The sequence below is a fragment of the Haliotis asinina genome, chromosome 1, assembly GCF_037392515.1.
Source record: "Haliotis asinina isolate JCU_RB_2024 chromosome 1, JCU_Hal_asi_v2, whole genome shotgun sequence".
Taxonomy (NCBI): domain Eukaryota; kingdom Metazoa; phylum Mollusca; class Gastropoda; order Lepetellida; family Haliotidae; genus Haliotis; species Haliotis asinina.
In genome coordinates, this window is record NC_090280.1 from 60508650 (window position 1) to 60526274 (window position 17625).

At 40.8% G+C, this 17625-nt stretch overlaps 2 protein-coding genes and 1 pseudogene across 2 annotated transcripts; 1 reads left to right on the forward strand and 2 right to left on the reverse strand.

Annotated features, from left to right (window-relative positions):
* LOC137281556 (toll-like receptor 3) lies at window positions 1-3361 on the forward strand. Its single transcript, XM_067812864.1, has one exon. It carries the CDS (start codon window positions 3-5, stop codon window positions 2202-2204), a length of 2202 nt encoding a protein of 733 aa, XP_067668965.1. The 5' UTR covers window positions 1-2; the 3' UTR covers window positions 2205-3361.
* Window positions 3362-14038: 10677 nt separating this feature from the next.
* Window positions 14039-14820, reverse strand: LOC137274189 (toll-like receptor 2). Its single transcript, XM_067807241.1, is given in 5 exon segments — window positions 14039-14162; window positions 14164-14373; window positions 14375-14496; window positions 14642-14712; window positions 14715-14820. Coding segments are annotated over 5 exon segments (633 nt in total).
* A 75-nt stretch (window positions 14821-14895) lies between these two features.
* Window positions 14896-15669, reverse strand: LOC137274196 (leucine-rich repeat-containing protein 70-like; annotated as a pseudogene).
* Window positions 15670-17625: the final 1956 nt, after the last annotated feature.

The following is a 17625-nucleotide window of genomic DNA, read 5'->3' on the forward strand; positions in this document are numbered from 1 at the left end:
AGATGATGGAACATTTCCAGCGTGTAGCCATCGTTTCAGTGCTAATGTGGGTGTTGACGTCATCAACGAGGGTGCCGTTCAGGAAGAGACTGGAATGTGACCCGAGATGTGTCTGCAATCGGTCAGAGATTAAGTTTAGATATGAACACATTATTGTTACAATGCGCTGCAATAACTTGGACTTAAGACAGGTCCCTTTACCATTACCCCCAATAGAGTCCAAGAAAACGCCCACAGCCGTGTATTTGGAGAATGGCATATTTCCCGATATCTTAAATTCTACTCTGGCTGTGTATTCTCCATACAGAATCGTCACTCTTAGTCTGAAACGGAATGCCATCGAACACGTCGCCAAGGACGCATTTGGTACTTTGAACTATTTGGAAACGCTTGACCTCTCAGAAAACGTCATAAATGAGGGAATTTTGAAGGAATCATTCTATGGAATGACCAAGACACAAATGAAGGCATTGAATATCAGCTCCATGAACCTTCAAAATGTGTCTGATGATTTTTTTGAACACTTAGAAAGTATGGCTGATTTCAGCCTGATATTTCTGAACAATACCAAGTGCTTCCCTACAACTGCACTAATGAGACTAAATCTTATGACCTCACTTGATTTTGGGGGAAACAATTTAACAGATATAAAGCTTCACAACGCCAGGTTTACATCCTTGACATATCTAAATCTTGACAACAATCGCTTTTATGGCTTTCCGGATTTCTGTTTCCAAGAAAACAGGAGTTCACGTTTCCCAAACCTTAAAATCCTCAAAATTCAGTGGAATGATATGAGACATTTACACCGAACTCATTACAAGTGTCTAACTACTCTCACGCATTTCTACTTAAATGGTAATCTATTCCCAGAGCTAAAATCTAATCAGTTTTCGATGCTTCCAAACATAAACAAGATCACCCTTTCGTACGTGGGATGTGCAATGCGAACTATTGAACGAGCCGTGTTCAATAATTCGGCATTGAAACAAATATATTTTCGGAATAATCATAAATGGTTTCATAAGGGGGTGATATCTAAAGAAAATGACTTACGTCTGTTTGAAGGGTGTTCATCCTTAGAATTATTGAACCTTAATGATAATATTTTCCGAATCACTACGGATGAGGATTTCAACATACTGCTTGGTGGTCTTACTTCTCTGAGGGTTTTAGTCATGGGAGGAAATTATTTACCGTATATACCCCGCGTTATAACTGAAAAATTAACCAGAATTGAAAGTCTTGCCCTGTATGGAAATATAATTTCAGATTTAAAGCCATTACAAAATATGACTAGTTTGAAGAAATTGTTTATGTCCAGCAATGAAATAGCTACCATAGATGAATCAACTTTTCAACCCATAAGAAGGAATTTGATGAAAGTCTATCTCATGTCGAATCCACTTTCTTGCACATGCAATATATACTGGTTAGTTGAATGGATGCGCAACGAACCCGAAAAGTTTGGTTTTATAAAGTATCCAGAGTTCAAGCGTAAATACACCTGTTCAAGCCCATCGAACCAGAAAGGACGAAACTTGCTTGATTTGGAAATGTCGGAGATTTCGTGTTTATTGGATATGGATGCGAAAATTACAACTCTCACCTTGAGTATTGTGCTCATAGTGTTCCTGGTAGTAGGAGCGGTCATGTATCGTTACCGTTGGCACATCCGATACTTCATTTACATGGTCAGATACAATAAACGTCAGGAGGTGGACACCGGCGACTACGACTACAGCTACGACGCATTTGTTGCCTACTCTGCACCTGATCGACCCTGGGTAATAAAAACTCTCCTTCCAGTTCTTGAAGATAAGGAGGGCCTAAAACTTTGTGTTCACGATAGAGACTTCCAGGTTGGTAAATTAATCGTTGATAATATAGTGGATTCAATTCAAGAAAGTCGCAAAATTATGATTGTCCTGTCCAATGAGTTTGCCCAGAGTGGGTGGTGCCAGTTTGAGCTCAATCTCATCCAGCGTCACGTGCTGGAGAATGGACAGCGCCTCCTGGTGGTGGTCATGCTGGAGGAGATAGACTCATGTCACGTGACCAAAGCTATGAGAGCCATGTTGCAGACGACAACCTACCTGATGTGGGGAGAGGAAGATTATGCTAGGAAAGCTTTCTTCAACAGACTGAGGATGTTGCTTCGCAATGTCACAAAACGTACACGGGCAAGGACATTGTCAGTCTAGTCTACATGTTTCTAAATAAGTTCTATTTCTACCTTTTTTCCCCATGCAGTCATTACATAAATGTACAATGCATGAAAGCTCATGAAAGTCTGCTGGAAAGGCAGGTCGCATGATACTTTTTATGGATAACAATTTGTTTTGTATTCATGATACATTCTCCCGCTTTGTGGTGTGTAAACATGTTATATGTCTAAATACTCAACATGTACATTGACTCAGCATTCACCTGGTGAAGGGGGATGAATTAGCTCTGAAATGTTGTATAACCAATGAAAAAGAAGTTGCTATATACATAAACGATGTGTTCATGAAACTTCATCGTGCCCTTTTCGGTGTTCAAATACCGAGGGCTGCAATACATAAACGATGAGTTCATGTAACGTCATGGTGTGCTTCATATATATGTATTCACTGAAACTCTCGTGAAAACGTGCTAAAGTGATTTGTGTCCCATGCCCTTTCTGAACGGTGCCCTCCTCTGCAAAACGCTGTACACGTCCCACAGTATAGCTGTAACCATGCATCCAAGTATTGATGGGTTTACTACACTTCTTGAATCTCCGATTGCAATTATTCGATGGTAGAAACGAAAAATTTGTATCGGTGTGGCCATTGATAGTTCTGTAACTTCCGTTTATAAATGCTTAGCGCAAATTACACGATTCGTTCACTTTGATTTAGAGTTATCCGCCCCTGTTACCACTTAAACTTAATGGTGATAATTATATGTATGTACGCCATGCGACTCGGAGTTTGAAATCAGTGAATGAAATAAGTCAAAATACCAGCCAGACATCAGGGCTCGTAACTTCAAAATGTTACTGGCCTAACATGGATTTCATTAGACAAGACGTCGTGAACAGAGGCAATTTTTGAACAAGCTCACTTGCCTAAGGTGAGACCATAGGTCTCATTTAACCAGTCAAAAATCCACGTGGAAGGGGCCTGCGTAAATGCTTCGAGTCATCAGAGGTTCGAAACAAAAATGAAAAAATATACCTGCAGTGATCTCATTTTTAGCTCTACCGGTAAGTTCGAATCACACGTTTTTACCATATTTTGAACAAGTTGTCTATATGTCAGACAATTAGTGAATCAGAGCGTCACTCATTCTTTCACTGATTACTTTTGTACAGGAAATAAATTCTGATTTTCCAGGTATGACTTCCTTATTTCATCATGCGTATTGTATAAACCATTAATTACAACTTATGTCCCCGTACTTAAGAATTGAATTTCAGTTTATATGAGCTCTCTGGATTATGAGCCTTTATCCAAAAAGGGACAATGGTAGGCCATTATGCAATGAAGTTTCACGACCTAAAGTGAACAAACCCACTATTGTTATAATTTTTTTTTGTACCACCGTGAGTGAAGTATTACATATTTACATTTAGCATGGTGGGCGGTGGGAGAGCATGGTGGTTGAAGCGTTTGTGCTTCACGTCGAAGACTCGGATATGCCATCCATTTCTGGTGTCTCCCGTCGCGGTATGGCTGGAAAACACTCACATTTAGTACATACGAGAACCGACATTTAATCGCAATAAAATAGTTCAACAGGAAAGGTTACGTGTGGCCAACATGCCCTACAGGAACATATTTTGCTGCATTTATTCGTGACCGAGAATTTCCCAGGATTTCAAAATCATTCGCATGCCTCTTTTCATGAACTTCAGAACCGTCACGATCTCGGATATCAGGGGTTGATAGCATGAGTGAGGTTCCTTCGCTCATTGTAACCACCCGATCCCCTTCAGACGGTTCCCATGTCAGGTATCCACATTCACCATCCACATGCAGTATCGTCTAGATCTGAGAGTGAGTGTTGTTTTACGCCGCTGAAATTAAAGCAATATTCCAGCAGTTTCAAGGAGGGGGGACAGTAGAAATGGGCTTCCAACATTGCAGTCATGTAGGGAATCGAACCCTGGTTTTCGGCATGAAGAGGAAACGCTGCAACCACTAGGCTACCCCCACTGTCCCTCCAGTTTGAGGATCGCTGTAATAGCAATATCTGGTTATAACAAACACACATGGACAAATCTTGTGTTGGGTACATCATGTGTACGGGTATTGCGAGTCTATTTTTAAGCCGCACTCGGCAATATTCCAGCTATGTGGCGGCCATGTGTATGGGACAAGATATCGTGTCGGTTACTGGGTCCCGTTCCTCAAAGCGACCGTAGCGCCAAGACGATTCTAACTCCCATACTTCAAGATAGACGTCCGACTATTGAACCGTTACAATTGCTTTGAGGAACGGGGCCCTGTTTGTTCACAGCTGATGCGTGTGTACTTACTCTATTATGCGTATTTACTGAATTTATGATAGGAGGCACTTACTCTGAGACACGTAGACATTCGCTGTAGGATAGCATGTACTTCCTGTAGAATACGCATGTACTTCCTGTAGAATACGTATGTACTTACTTTAGGATACGTATGAATTTATACTAGGATACGTATGCACTTACTTTAGGATAGGTATACAACTTTTTATGCCCCTCACGTACATTTCTTACTGATAACATATTTGAGGAAAATAATCTTTTGACACTTTTCAATCTGAACAAACTTTTCTTCATTTTCTTTGTGTTACTTTCTCCAAATTTCTACGATCTTTCAGTCACATGAAAAGAGACATTTCCGCATTCATTAACCCTCGCCGATGCAGGGGCTGAGCTGAAGATTATAGTGCCCACGTCAGAAATATCACTCTTACATGAGTTACATCCCTTCTTTTCATACATTCATTGTCACAACGAGGGAGTATGAGTTTACGTCCGCTCGTCACACAGAAGACCCGAGTTTGAATCCCACATAACCACAATGTTTGAAGCCAATTTCTGGTGTCTCACGGCGTGATATTGCTGAAATCATAAAAGCGGTGTAGAAATACGCTCACACATTCACTAGTATCTGGACCAAGATGGTCAGGGTCAGAACTGGCAGTCAGTAAGTCATGCTTGTTGTAAGAAGCGACTAGCGGGATGCAGTTGGCAGGATCGCTGACGTATATGGCATCGTATCCCATTTGTGTAGATAGATGCTCATGATGTTGGTCACTGGATTATTGTGCCAGAGCTGCAAATGCCTGATCTACATTTCACCAAAACGTCAGATTCGGAAATTTCTTTCACAGGTCTGAAACACATTCTTAAAGCTTTATTGAGACCTTGAATGTTGTACAGTTTGGTAAGCGTTGAATAATTATTGTGGACTGGTATAGGTATCGCACCATTCCTTGATGCCACACTGTAACAGCAATAGATACAAAGGAAGCTTCATTGTCAGTCTCAGAATGGGGTGAGGCGGAGATCGGGAAGATCTCGATATGAATTCTAACCGAAAGGTTCAAGTCTGGTCATCTCAGGTTAATCATCGACTATGTCACATAACGCCGGATCCTTTCGCATACAGTGCGGATAACGTGAGGGTCACGCCGCTAGTTTTAGCCATTAGCCCTGTACACACACGCAGAATATTACACTGGCATTTTCGAGATTTTCCAAAGGAGGTGTCCTTTATTGTGTATGTGCTTCGTGGGCATGTAGAATGAGGTATGAGGTGACATACTCATCGGAAAAGTAAAGCAACACCCCATACATACAGGTAGTCAGGCGACCCTTCCATGATTACTTGTTCGTATTGTTGCCCCATGCCGACATGGTGTGTATAAGTCTTGCACTGTCTGATCCGAACATTTGGCTCAGTCGTGAGGTGAGGTGAGGTGAGGTGAGGTGAGGTGAGTTGAGGTGAAAGGGGTTTAACGACGTACTCTCATGACAAAGTGTTTGCGTATGTATCTGCGGCTACTTGTACTATCCCAGTTCGGTGAGTTAGTGAGTTTTACGCCTCACTCAGCAATATTCCATTTATATGGCGGTGTACTATCCCAGACTTCAGCTAGTTTTGTAGTGCTAGTTCACTGAGATATCTTGCCGCAGTTAAGCATGAAAACACCACTCAAATACATTATGCTGACTCCAAGCCGACCAGTCAGTGCCAGCCAGGAACCAATAAGTACCATATTTTAACGTCTTTCGGTTTCACACTGCCAGGAATCGATCCCGTGACCTTCCGCCCGGACGCTCTAAAATCTACACCACGCAGGCATAGGAGCAGTTATGAACAGTTTCGCATTAATTGCACGACGCCTACAATTTCGAATTATCCGTGATTCGACACAACCTCAAAACGATGACTCTGGAGTTCGCACGGATGCATTTGTTTCACACTACGTTCGATACAATGGTGTTTACTGCTTACTGTCCTGAATTATAAACATTTACTCTTGCCGAATTGCAATGCATCAGAACCGTGAAGATCCTGATTAGAATTGGTCTTCAGCAACCATTCTTGTCGTAACCGGGAACGGTTGATTAGGGTCGCTGACACATGTCATCTCAGCTGCACAGATGGATGCTCATGATGTTGATCACTAGGTTGTCTAGTCCAGACTCGTTTCTTTACAGACTACCGACAAAGATGGGATATTGATGAGTGTGGAGTTGAACAACAAACAATCATGCAAACAAATGCAACACTTTACGATACAACACAATATCACATGAATGACCTACATAACTTACCTCTGACATACGTGGGGGCGGTGGGGTAGCCTAGTGGTTAAAGCGTTCGCTCGTTACGCCGAAGACCCGGGTTCGATTCCCCACATGGATACAATGTGTGAGGCCCATTTTCTGGTGTCCCCCGCCGTGATATTGCTGGAATATTGCTAAAAGAGGCGTAAAACCAAACTCACTCACTCACTCACTCTCTCTGACATACGTTCTCGCTATATGGCTGAAATAATGCAAGTGTAACGCACTCACTCACTCTTCAATATAGCTATGAGAATAGTCGTGCAGTCACAGGACATTCCAAACCACGTTCGAATCATTTTAGTTCGTGTTATCTTGGTTCCAACAACGAAAAAAGCTCTGATAAAGTCTATCTCTGTGACAGTAGATAAACAGGCTGGAACAGATAAAACTAAAGAACTCGACATTTGTGCATTAGAGACACGAGTATACACCATGTTGCGAGCCTTCGTCTTTTGTGTCCTGCTTCTGACTGGTGAGTATAACCGTTGCTTTTATAATATGGTAAGTTTATTCATAACAAGACCAATAGTGAACCTATTAGTAGCGCATGCTGAAATAAACAACAATCACGGCATGTGTAGTTAATAATCTGTGAGGCTGAGTATATGCATGTGTGTGTGTGTGTGTGTGTGTGTGTGTGTGTGTGTGTGTGTGTGTGTGTGTGTGTGTGTGTGTGTGTGTGTGTGTGTGTGTGTGTGTGTGTGTGTGTGTGTGTGTGTGTGTACATATATCTGTTTGTATACATGTGTAGGTATCTGGTTGAGTGTAAGTGTGTGTATGTTTCTTTTCTTTGCGTGTGCGTGTGCGTGTGCGTGTGCGTGTGCGTATGCATGCATGCGTGCGTGCGTGTGTGGGTGTGTGCCAGTGAGTGTTTATGCGTGCACCGAGTTAACTATTGGTTTGACGGCTAAAGACAATATCTCAATCGCAAATCTGTGGTTAGTACCGGATGCCATGACGTGGCAGTGACAGTTTCAGCGTATTAAAGCTTGACGTAAAAGACAACTAACGGGGATCAACTGGCCAGTCTTGCTAACACGTCAACTATCAATTGTTTAGATCGATGCTGATGATGTTGGCCACTGGATTGTCAGGTCCAGACTCTATTACTTAGAGTGAGCAAGTGGGTATGGTTTGCGAAGGCCCGTAGCGATTTAACGAATCTCGGAACGTTTCGAAATGTAACCACAACTACGTGTTTGAATGACTGGCGCGTTGCATTACTGACTAGATACGTTGTATGTGGGTGAGTGAGTGAATTTAGTTTTACGCCGCTTTTAGCAATAACCCACCAGTATCACGGCGGGACACCAGATATGGGCTTCACACATTGAAGCCATGTAGGGAATCGAACTCAGGTCTTCAGCGACATGAGCGGAGGCTTAAACCATCAGGCTACCCCACCTCCCTCTATTATATAGCGACCATATCTGCCATATAGGCGGAATATTGCTGAGTGCAGCGTTAACCAACCAACTTGGAGTTCGAGTTGTCACTGTGAACAAACAATCGGTGAAGCCAGGGAGTTATTTCATTGTGTGCAAGGTTATGTGGAAGGAAATCCTAAATTGTAACAATTTCAATATCGTAACTTTGGTGAAGCTTTCAAACGTGGTTATCTTGGATTAGTACCGGGCATTGAAACATGTTGTCATCAGTGTTCGGAAAGGAACTTTGACATAAACTATAAATAACTTATCCTACTACTTTAACAGTGACTGGTGCGGTCGACCCTCGCCTATGTCTGAGAGCATGTCCACGGAATTACGCACCCATCTGTGGATCTGACGGAGTGACATACTCGAATTCTTGCGAAATGGGGGTGAGGCTTTGCATGTAAGTCACAACTTCAGAAATTTAAATATGGACTATTATCTAAGATCAACGCCAAACTGAATAAACCCAACAATATCAACAACACAGCACAATTATGTAGTGGTTAGGTTGCTGGCCTGTCACGCCAAAGACCCGGAAACACCAACAATTTGTGACTTGGGTCTCATACGGTGTTGTGTCCATGGGAAAGCACTTTGTCCACATTGCACTCACTCCACTCAGAAGCTGTTTAAAGGGATACTTGTAAAGCGGATGTACGGATCTTTTGGGTCGCGCAAACCGCCTAGTAACAGCTTTGGAAGTAGTAATGTAACGCCCACAGAGTACATAGTATTATCAAAACACACAACAACAAAACACAACAAACAACAAAAACAACAACTATAGATAACAATAACATCTTTAACAACAAGGTAAACACAAGAGTCTCTGAATGATGTCCCCACCCATCCACCCCCAGTTTTATGTGTTTACATACCTGTGTTCCAGTTTGATTTGTTCACATACCTCTTTTCCAGGTTCATGTGTTTACAAACCTCTGTTTCAGATTTATGTGTTTACATACCTATGTTTCAGATTTATGTGTTTACATACCTATGTTCCAGTTCTATGTGTTTACATGCTTATGTTCCAGTTCTATGTATTCACATAACTACATTCCAGATTTATGTGTTTACATTCATATGTTCCAGGTCTGGGAAGACTGCCACGGTCACAGTTACCCACCACGGTGCATGCTAGTTGTACATACGTTAGCAGTAAAATACGATATGTACAACAATCGACACATTAATAGTCATACATTTGAGTTACATGCTAATTCTAATAAAAAAAATCATTTCCATGAATCAAGTGTTTCATAAGAGGATCCTTTCATCAACTAAGAGGAACAACTCTTCAATCACTGGCTACACTGTGTCCTCTGTTCAAGGATGAGATCGCCTATATATAGTATAAGTAGCGTAAAATCTTTGTGTTAATGTCAATGCGGAAAAAGTCCTGCGGAGTTGCTTCCCTTGGGTGTACGTGGGTCCGATTCTCGGTTTGCTCTGACTTGCCACATCCACGTTCGGGTTTATATCTGACACCTCCATTTTCTACGGGATGTCCCTATCACTGAAACGATACGTCGCAATAAAACTTAAATACCGTTGCAAGAGGTCTTTTATACAACTTACTTGGTCAAGGAAACCTCTAATGTTAGTACTATATGTCACTGTGAAAACGCTGCTTTACTCAGTAAAACTTCAGAACCCATTTATTTGGTAACAGTGCTGACGGATCTAGCACTTCAGGACAAGCTACCGGTGTTTGCTTCATTATGATTTTTTGTGAAAATATTGTGTGCTTGTTTGTTATCGCACTCAGCAATATTCCTGCATTAAGATGGCGGATATGCACAGTTAGGATATGATAACATGTGCCAATCAAGTCAGCGAGCCTGACCATCCGATCCCGTTAATCACCTCTTATAACAAGCATGGGTCACCTAAGTAGTTCTTACCCTGATCTTCATAAGTATACAAAATAGATAAGGTGTGAGTCTTGTGAAGTTAAAACATTTGTTAACTCGCGAGTTTGGGGAATCAGCTCGCTTAGCAGCTAGGAGGTGTAACTATACCAACCCACACACAACACGAGAACCTGAGTAAATAAACAAGGAGTTTATTACGCCACAGTCACAGGATGATTTTTACATAATTAGGTACAAATGATTATTAGAACATATTGACAATCAGTAATCAGTTGCCAAGATACATTATCATTACATGCTGCTATACAAAGTACATAATCATCATACGTCGATGTACACGACACATACTACATAAATCAAGATACATTTCTAACACATAACATCAACACAATTTCGTTCATACATCTTATAATACTAGCATATCCAAAACAACATTACGCAGTACATAATGAAATACACAGTGTCGAACACACTCTATACATTATACCAGGATCATTCAACACGGGAAAGTATTTACTCATAATACAATAATTTAAACAATACACGACACGCTCTACGACAGCCACGAAACCACTATTATCAAACAGACAAAACATGAACAGCAATACAGGGAGCGATTTGGGTTTTACAGCGCTTTTAACAATATTTCAGCAATAGCTTAGGACACCAGAAATGGGCTTAACACATTGTGCCCACGTGGGGAATCGAACCCGGGCTTTCAGCTTGACGAACAAACGCTCTAACCACTAGGGTACCTAGCCGCTCCTGAACAGAGCAATAGAGAGTAATACAGTCTAAAATATATTAACGACCACGTTCCACCTAAACATAACGACCTTGCCAAGGATCTTAACATGTGGTCACTATAGCAAAAATGTTTTACAGAAAACATTGAACAGTATTGAACAGAAGAAAGTAAAGGGTCTTACCTGAGTGAATAAACAAGGAGTTTATTACGCCACAGTCACAGGATGATTTGTGACTGTGGTCGTCCCTGTTTTATACCCTTTCCCAGTTGTCATAGCTAATCGGGTTTACTGATAATATTGCTGATAAGTTGTTATATCTAAATCCTATTGCCTAATTCGACTACCGATAACGTACCTACTGCGAAGTTAAGTTACTCTATCTGTCAGAATTACATAAAGATTTTCATAACGTATTTGACCACAACGGCGTTGACAAGCGAAAGACACGATGCATCTGCTGACACATACAAGATATTGGTCTTGGACATTCGTTATCGGTGTGACCACGAGTGAAGTACTCGATAAATTGGATTAGCCTACCTCTATCTGTTGACACTTACAAGATACTGGTCTTGGACCTTCGTTATCAGTGTGACCCTTGGCAGACTGAAGATGTGGCACGTGTAGCATTTCGATATTTCAATAAAATATTCTGTCATATAATCTTTATAAAATATTGTGCATTTCCACCATGTTAATACATTGATATTCCGAAACAAGAAGTGTCACCATTATATAATCCTTAGGTTCACCCAAGAAATTATTGCAACAAAGCTGGTTAATTCCTGTCAGAATGAAAACACCCACCAAAAACATGACCAGTTATGTTCTTTTGGGATATGGAGCAATGATGACCAGATCATCCCGGATCTGGGCTGCCTCCCTTGGGCACGCCAGAATCATATGACTGGGTGTGAATCCCTGTATACTTTTTCTTCTTTGCCAAACCATACCATTGTTGATAGGTTTCACCAAAGTGGTGAATATCTCATCACCTTCGTCACCTCGGGATTCCCTCCTACATTAAGCAGCCATACCATCATTTAATGGACAACTGTTCTTACCGACTTAAAGCCACTCACTAACTTGAGGCTATAAATTCTACAATAGCCTCTGGGTTTTCAATTTCGGTGTATTAAAAGTGTATTTAACCTGTGTCTGAAAATGCCCTAGTTTGTAATATTAAACAAAAGGCATTGTTTGCATTGTAGTGCTGGAGTTGTTGAATACGGAAGATTGCATTTAAAATACCTAACTGTAGCATTAAATATGATTCATGCCTTTTTTTGTCCCTGTTACACGTAACCTCAGCTGTTTGGCAACGGTTGCTTTTCAAGACTACACGTTTCAGTTTCAGTATGAGCATCGATCAGTCAATTAAGATACGATGACATGTGTCAACCAAGTCTGCGTGTCCTAACACAGATATCAAGTGAAAACTAGCACGTTATCAAGGAAACAGATATCATTAAACGGAAAAATACAATAAAAACGAACTGTAGATCACCAGTAACTAATATAGATCGTCGCACTTTACGTTAACTACCTGCATAGACCCCAGCTTGATTGACATCATGCATCAGGTGTTTATAAATGAGCAAATATGTCATATTGTCAAGAATAGCAATCCGCTTCACGTTATAGACACACGTCTACTTGTTATAAAAAAATTAAAAACAAAAACAAAACAAAAAAAAACAAACCCAAACAAACCCAATTTAAATCATAGCAAAACAGAATTTATTCTGTAAAAAGCGCTTATGAAGTATCGTCCAGGTGAGCTTCAGTTGTGATGACACAGCTGTTGACTGAGAAGTTATTTCTAGAGCTAAAGAGGCCGGCGTGGGATACTTCTTGGTTTTCTATGTCAAAGCAGCTTTCAGGCTTGATTATCACCCACCTGCTAAACTGCCTGGTTCTTATTATTTCGTGTATCCATCTTGTTCTGGTAATCGGTATTTGCCTGGGTGAAGCCTAATATAGACTGGCTGGTGTAAATGAAGCATAATATAGTATGTGTGAAGTAAATAAGGTATGATATGGATTGTGTGATGTAAATGAAACAAAACATACGATGTGTGAAGTAAATGAAGCATAATACAGAATGTGTGAGGTAAATGAAGCATAGCATAGAATGTGTAATGTAAATGAAGCACAAAATATAGAATGTGTGACAACTGAAGCATAATATAGCATGTGTGAGATAAATGAAACATATTATAGGCTGTGTGGGGTAATAAATGAAACTAATAAAGTAGAATACAGAATGTGTGAGGTAAATGACGCAGAGAATGTGTGATGAAAATGAAGCGTAGCATAGAATGTGCGAGGTAAATGGAGGGGAAAATAGAAAGTGTGAGGTAACTGAAGCATAATATAGAATTTATGATGAAGAAGAAGCATACTATAGAATGTGTGAGGTAACTGAAGCATAGTATACAATGTGTGAATGTGTGAATCTGTGAGGTTATACATGAAGCTTATCACAGAGTGTGGGGGGTAAATAAGGTATACCGCAGAATGTGTGAGTTAAATAAAGCAAAATATAAAATTGTGATTTAAATGAACAAAGGTGTAGAATGTGTGAGGCAAATTAAGCATACAACAGAATGCATGGTGACAATGGAGCATAAAACAGAAGAATCAGTAACAGAATCATGACTTAATGTACTATCATATGGACTATTTGCACGAATTAAGAACTGATAATAATCCCGTTTGTCACAGATCGTGATTTCTGGATTGTTTCCCAAATATCAATAGCATTTGAATCCTAGCATTTGTGACTTTCAGGATAAACTGGGAGCAGTTTAGACCTAAACGATGACGTGTCACTGTATATGACACAATAATTCAATAAGGCAAAAGAAAAATGTAGAAGAAATGAAAGCAAGAACTGCAGATATAAATTGTGAGCATGAAAGCAATAAACTAGGCTGAAATGTCTGGTAACTTTGCTTATATGTCTCAGCTATGAGACAATGAATAGTAAGTTATCACCATTCTTCAGCAAACGATAATAAAGAGCAATGACAGCAAGGTTATGGACAAAACATGTAACAATGACATGCGTGTAATCTCCTCCCGACAACATTAAGTCAATTTACGTCTTACCTTGCATTACACGGAGTACTGCACTGCATGTTATACATACTAAACAGACAATCACCTGTTCCCTGCATCTCTGGTTGGACTACGAAGTAACATCCTCAGTCTGTTGAAGAAGGCTTTTCTAGCATTATCTTCCTCTCCCCACATCAGGTAGGTTGTCGTCTGCAACATGGCTCTCGTGACGTGTGTCTATCTCCTCCAACATGACCACCACCAGGAGGCGCTGTCCATTCTCCAGCACGTGACGCTGGATGAGATTGAGCTCAAACTGGCACCACCCACTCTGGGCAAACTCATTGGACAGGACAATCGTAATTTTGCGACTTTCTTGAATTGAATCCACTATATGATCAATGATTAATTTACCAACCTGTAAGTCTCTATCGTGAACAAAGTTTCAGGCCCTCATTATCTTCAAGAACCGGAAGGAGAACTTTTATTACCCAGACTCGATCAGGTGCAGAGTATGCAACAAATGCGTCGTAGTTGTAGCCGTAGTCGACGGTGTCCACCTCCTGACCAACCTGGAAGTCTCTATCGTGAACACAAAGTTTAAGGTGTTCATTCTCTTCAAGAATTGGCAATAGATGGCTAATGACCCAATGACGATCAGGAGTAGGCAACAAGTGCGTCATATTCTTAGTCAGTGGCGTCCACCTCCTGACGTTGACTGTATCTGACCATGTAGGTGAAGTATCGGATGTGCCATCGGTAACGATACATGACCGCCCGACTACCAGAAACACTATCATGTTGCATCCAACAGAAAGAGTAATGATTTGTTCATTCCGACTCAACAGACATTTATTTTCATATGACGTCAGGTTAAGGAGCATTTTCCTTTTGAGTACGTCGGGACTCTCACACTTGTATTCACTTTGTTTACATAGCTTTTCCTCATGCCAGTTCATTCACTGTACAAACCACAATATATCACAGAAGCAACAGAATATGTTATTGGTAAGGTCCAGTTCCCCAGGGCGAGCCATAAAACCTGCTTGAAACGAACGAGGTGTAATTTGGGTCATTCTGTTATTCTGCATCAATAGCTCCTCCAACTTTGTCAAGTTGTCCAGTCGTCCATCTTCCCAAGAAGGAATATGGTTTCCAAACATTGCCAGAGTTCTTACGTTTGTCAGACGCGATGTGATGACTCTTGGGATATTACACAAACCTCCCCTACCTATGATTACAATCTTGAGCGACCTGAGATCTTTGAACAATGTTTCGAACAGTTTCTCTTTCATGAAATGGAAATGCTGTCCTGTAAGTTCAGCAATTCCAGAGATGTGCAGCCATGGAACACTGTCAGATTCTGCTCATTAAAGAACAGATTATTCTTTAAGAGCAGTATCATTGAAAACAAAGCCTTCTAATCTTTTCACTCCACAGCCTACACATGCAAGCGATATCAAATACAAACTGGGGAGCCCTGAAAACTGGTTTGTTCTGAAAATACTGAAGTCATTTCCATCGACGTACAGATGGGTAAATGAATGCAAACAGTCGTAATGTGTGCGATGAAATCTTTTAATCGTGTTGTATTGGAGATGAATAACATACAGCTTCGGAAAATAGGAACTAGTAGAAGTAATGCAGAAATTAGGAATATTACGAATGTAATTATTATTCATCCCTAGTTCATGTAACCCGGAAGTATAATTCTCTGTCACAATGTTTTTCATGTCTGCAGTATGATTACCTCCAAGATCTTGTTAAATTAGTCCAATGCCTACAAATAGAATTTCAGTGAGTGAATTGTCCCTCACTGTAATGTTTTTAGGTCAGAAACGTTTATTAAGTGTTGAAAGAAATGATGATTTACAGATGGTAAACGCTTGGAGCTAATATTCAGTCGAAGACACGGACGCTTCCTCAAACCTCAGCAGACATTCTGAAAACTGGTATTTGTTACATTGTTGTTACTTATACCTAACCATATAAACTTCAGAGCTCCTCAAAGACATCTGAATATACCGTTTCTCCTGAGATTCAGAAATTGCGAGTGAGGAGGAAACTGAAGGGGTACCAACAATTTCTTAGTCAATAGTGGAAGATGATTCCCTATGAAGTTTACGTACAAGTTGTACTTGTGTTTCCTTGTCTTTGGAGGCGAAGGTATTTTGGTTACATTGGTGTTAATACAATCCATTGCATGATATCTTTTTTGATAATTTCACACCTGCAAAGCGGACCGGAAGGTGAGCTCTCAGATCCAGCTGAACTAAAACAGAAGACCAAAAACACAGAATACTCCATGCAGCTCCAGGATCCGATGCTTTGACCTGACCTCTTTGCTCCCATCTGAAACGAAAATCTAAGAGTCGTTTAGGCTCATGAAGGCTGACAAGATTATATAAATATTCATTGAAAGGTAAACCTCATCAGGCCATATAGATCTCATACATCAATACGTCGGGATTCAGCACAATTAAGACTTCAAGTTGTCCCCAGACAATGTTCCGTTCATTTCCAGTAATATTGCTAACAACCCAGCCTCAGGTGCTCACACTTCACAACTTTAGAGATAAAATCAAATCTTTCTTCCAAGATTTCTCTCTTGCTCAGAAGTTGTTTCATCAATGTTACAACTTCCAAGGCCTCATTAAAGCTTCGAAACCTTGTATTGTTGATATTGTTATTTGTTTCATAGTTTTAATTGACTATATTCATATTGACAGTTGACTTGCTTCTGCATGTGTATAGGACGGGTGCGATCGGTTGTGCTGGATGCGCTCATCAGCAGATGATATCATCCATAGTGATGCAAAAACACAGGTTGATGGAGTCTGAACTGGCTCCAGTACCGTACCGCTAACTAGGTAGCGACTCGGCACCATGAACCCAGAGTGCATTGAACCAGAACGTAGTTCAGAATTATGAGATACATTATTTGTTCAGTCCCCATCCAGGAAAATTCGCAGACCCAGAAACAAATGTGTACAAAAAACAAAAAACAATACAGAGAAGTTTCAGACACGGCGACACGTAGGAACAAACCAACGTAGACACATTGAAAAGCTCAGAAAATATACATGGAAGTGCATGCAGAGGGAGGAGGAGAGAGAGAGAGAGAGAGAGAGAGAGAGAGACAGAGAGAGAGAGACAGAGAGAGAGAGAGTGAGGGAGAGAGAGAGAGGGAGAGAGAGAGAGAGAGAGAGAGAGAGAGAGAGGAGGGGGCACACAGACACACGCAGAAACAGCAACATATGCTTGTACACATACAGACGCATACGTGGGCGTACAAAAGCACAGACTCACAGACACATACAGAGAAATATGCACTTACTCAGTGGTCACAGTCGGACAGACATACAGACAAACGACAAACAGACGACAGACTACGGTCGGGTGTATTGTACAGTGGATCAACATCATGTCCTAAAATCGGCAGAAACTCTTTCATTCGTATAAACTTTAAACGTCCTTATATTGACGCACGACTGAATCGTCTTATCTCCATGTTCACAGGTGTGGTTGCAGTTAAGGGAATGAAATTATGTCCCGTTGAATGCAATACAAAGACAACTACACTCCTTTCCGCGGTAAAGAGATGCAGCAATATATTAAGAATCTAACATTATTATGTGCATGGGGTTTATGATACTTACAATGATTCTTGTTTCCACGACGATGTGAGG

Excerpts from the sequence above, each read along its gene's own strand:
- LOC137281556 (XM_067812864.1), top strand. The coding sequence starts at position 3 with ATGATGGAACATTTCCAGCGTGTAGCCATCGTTTCAGTGCTAATGTGG.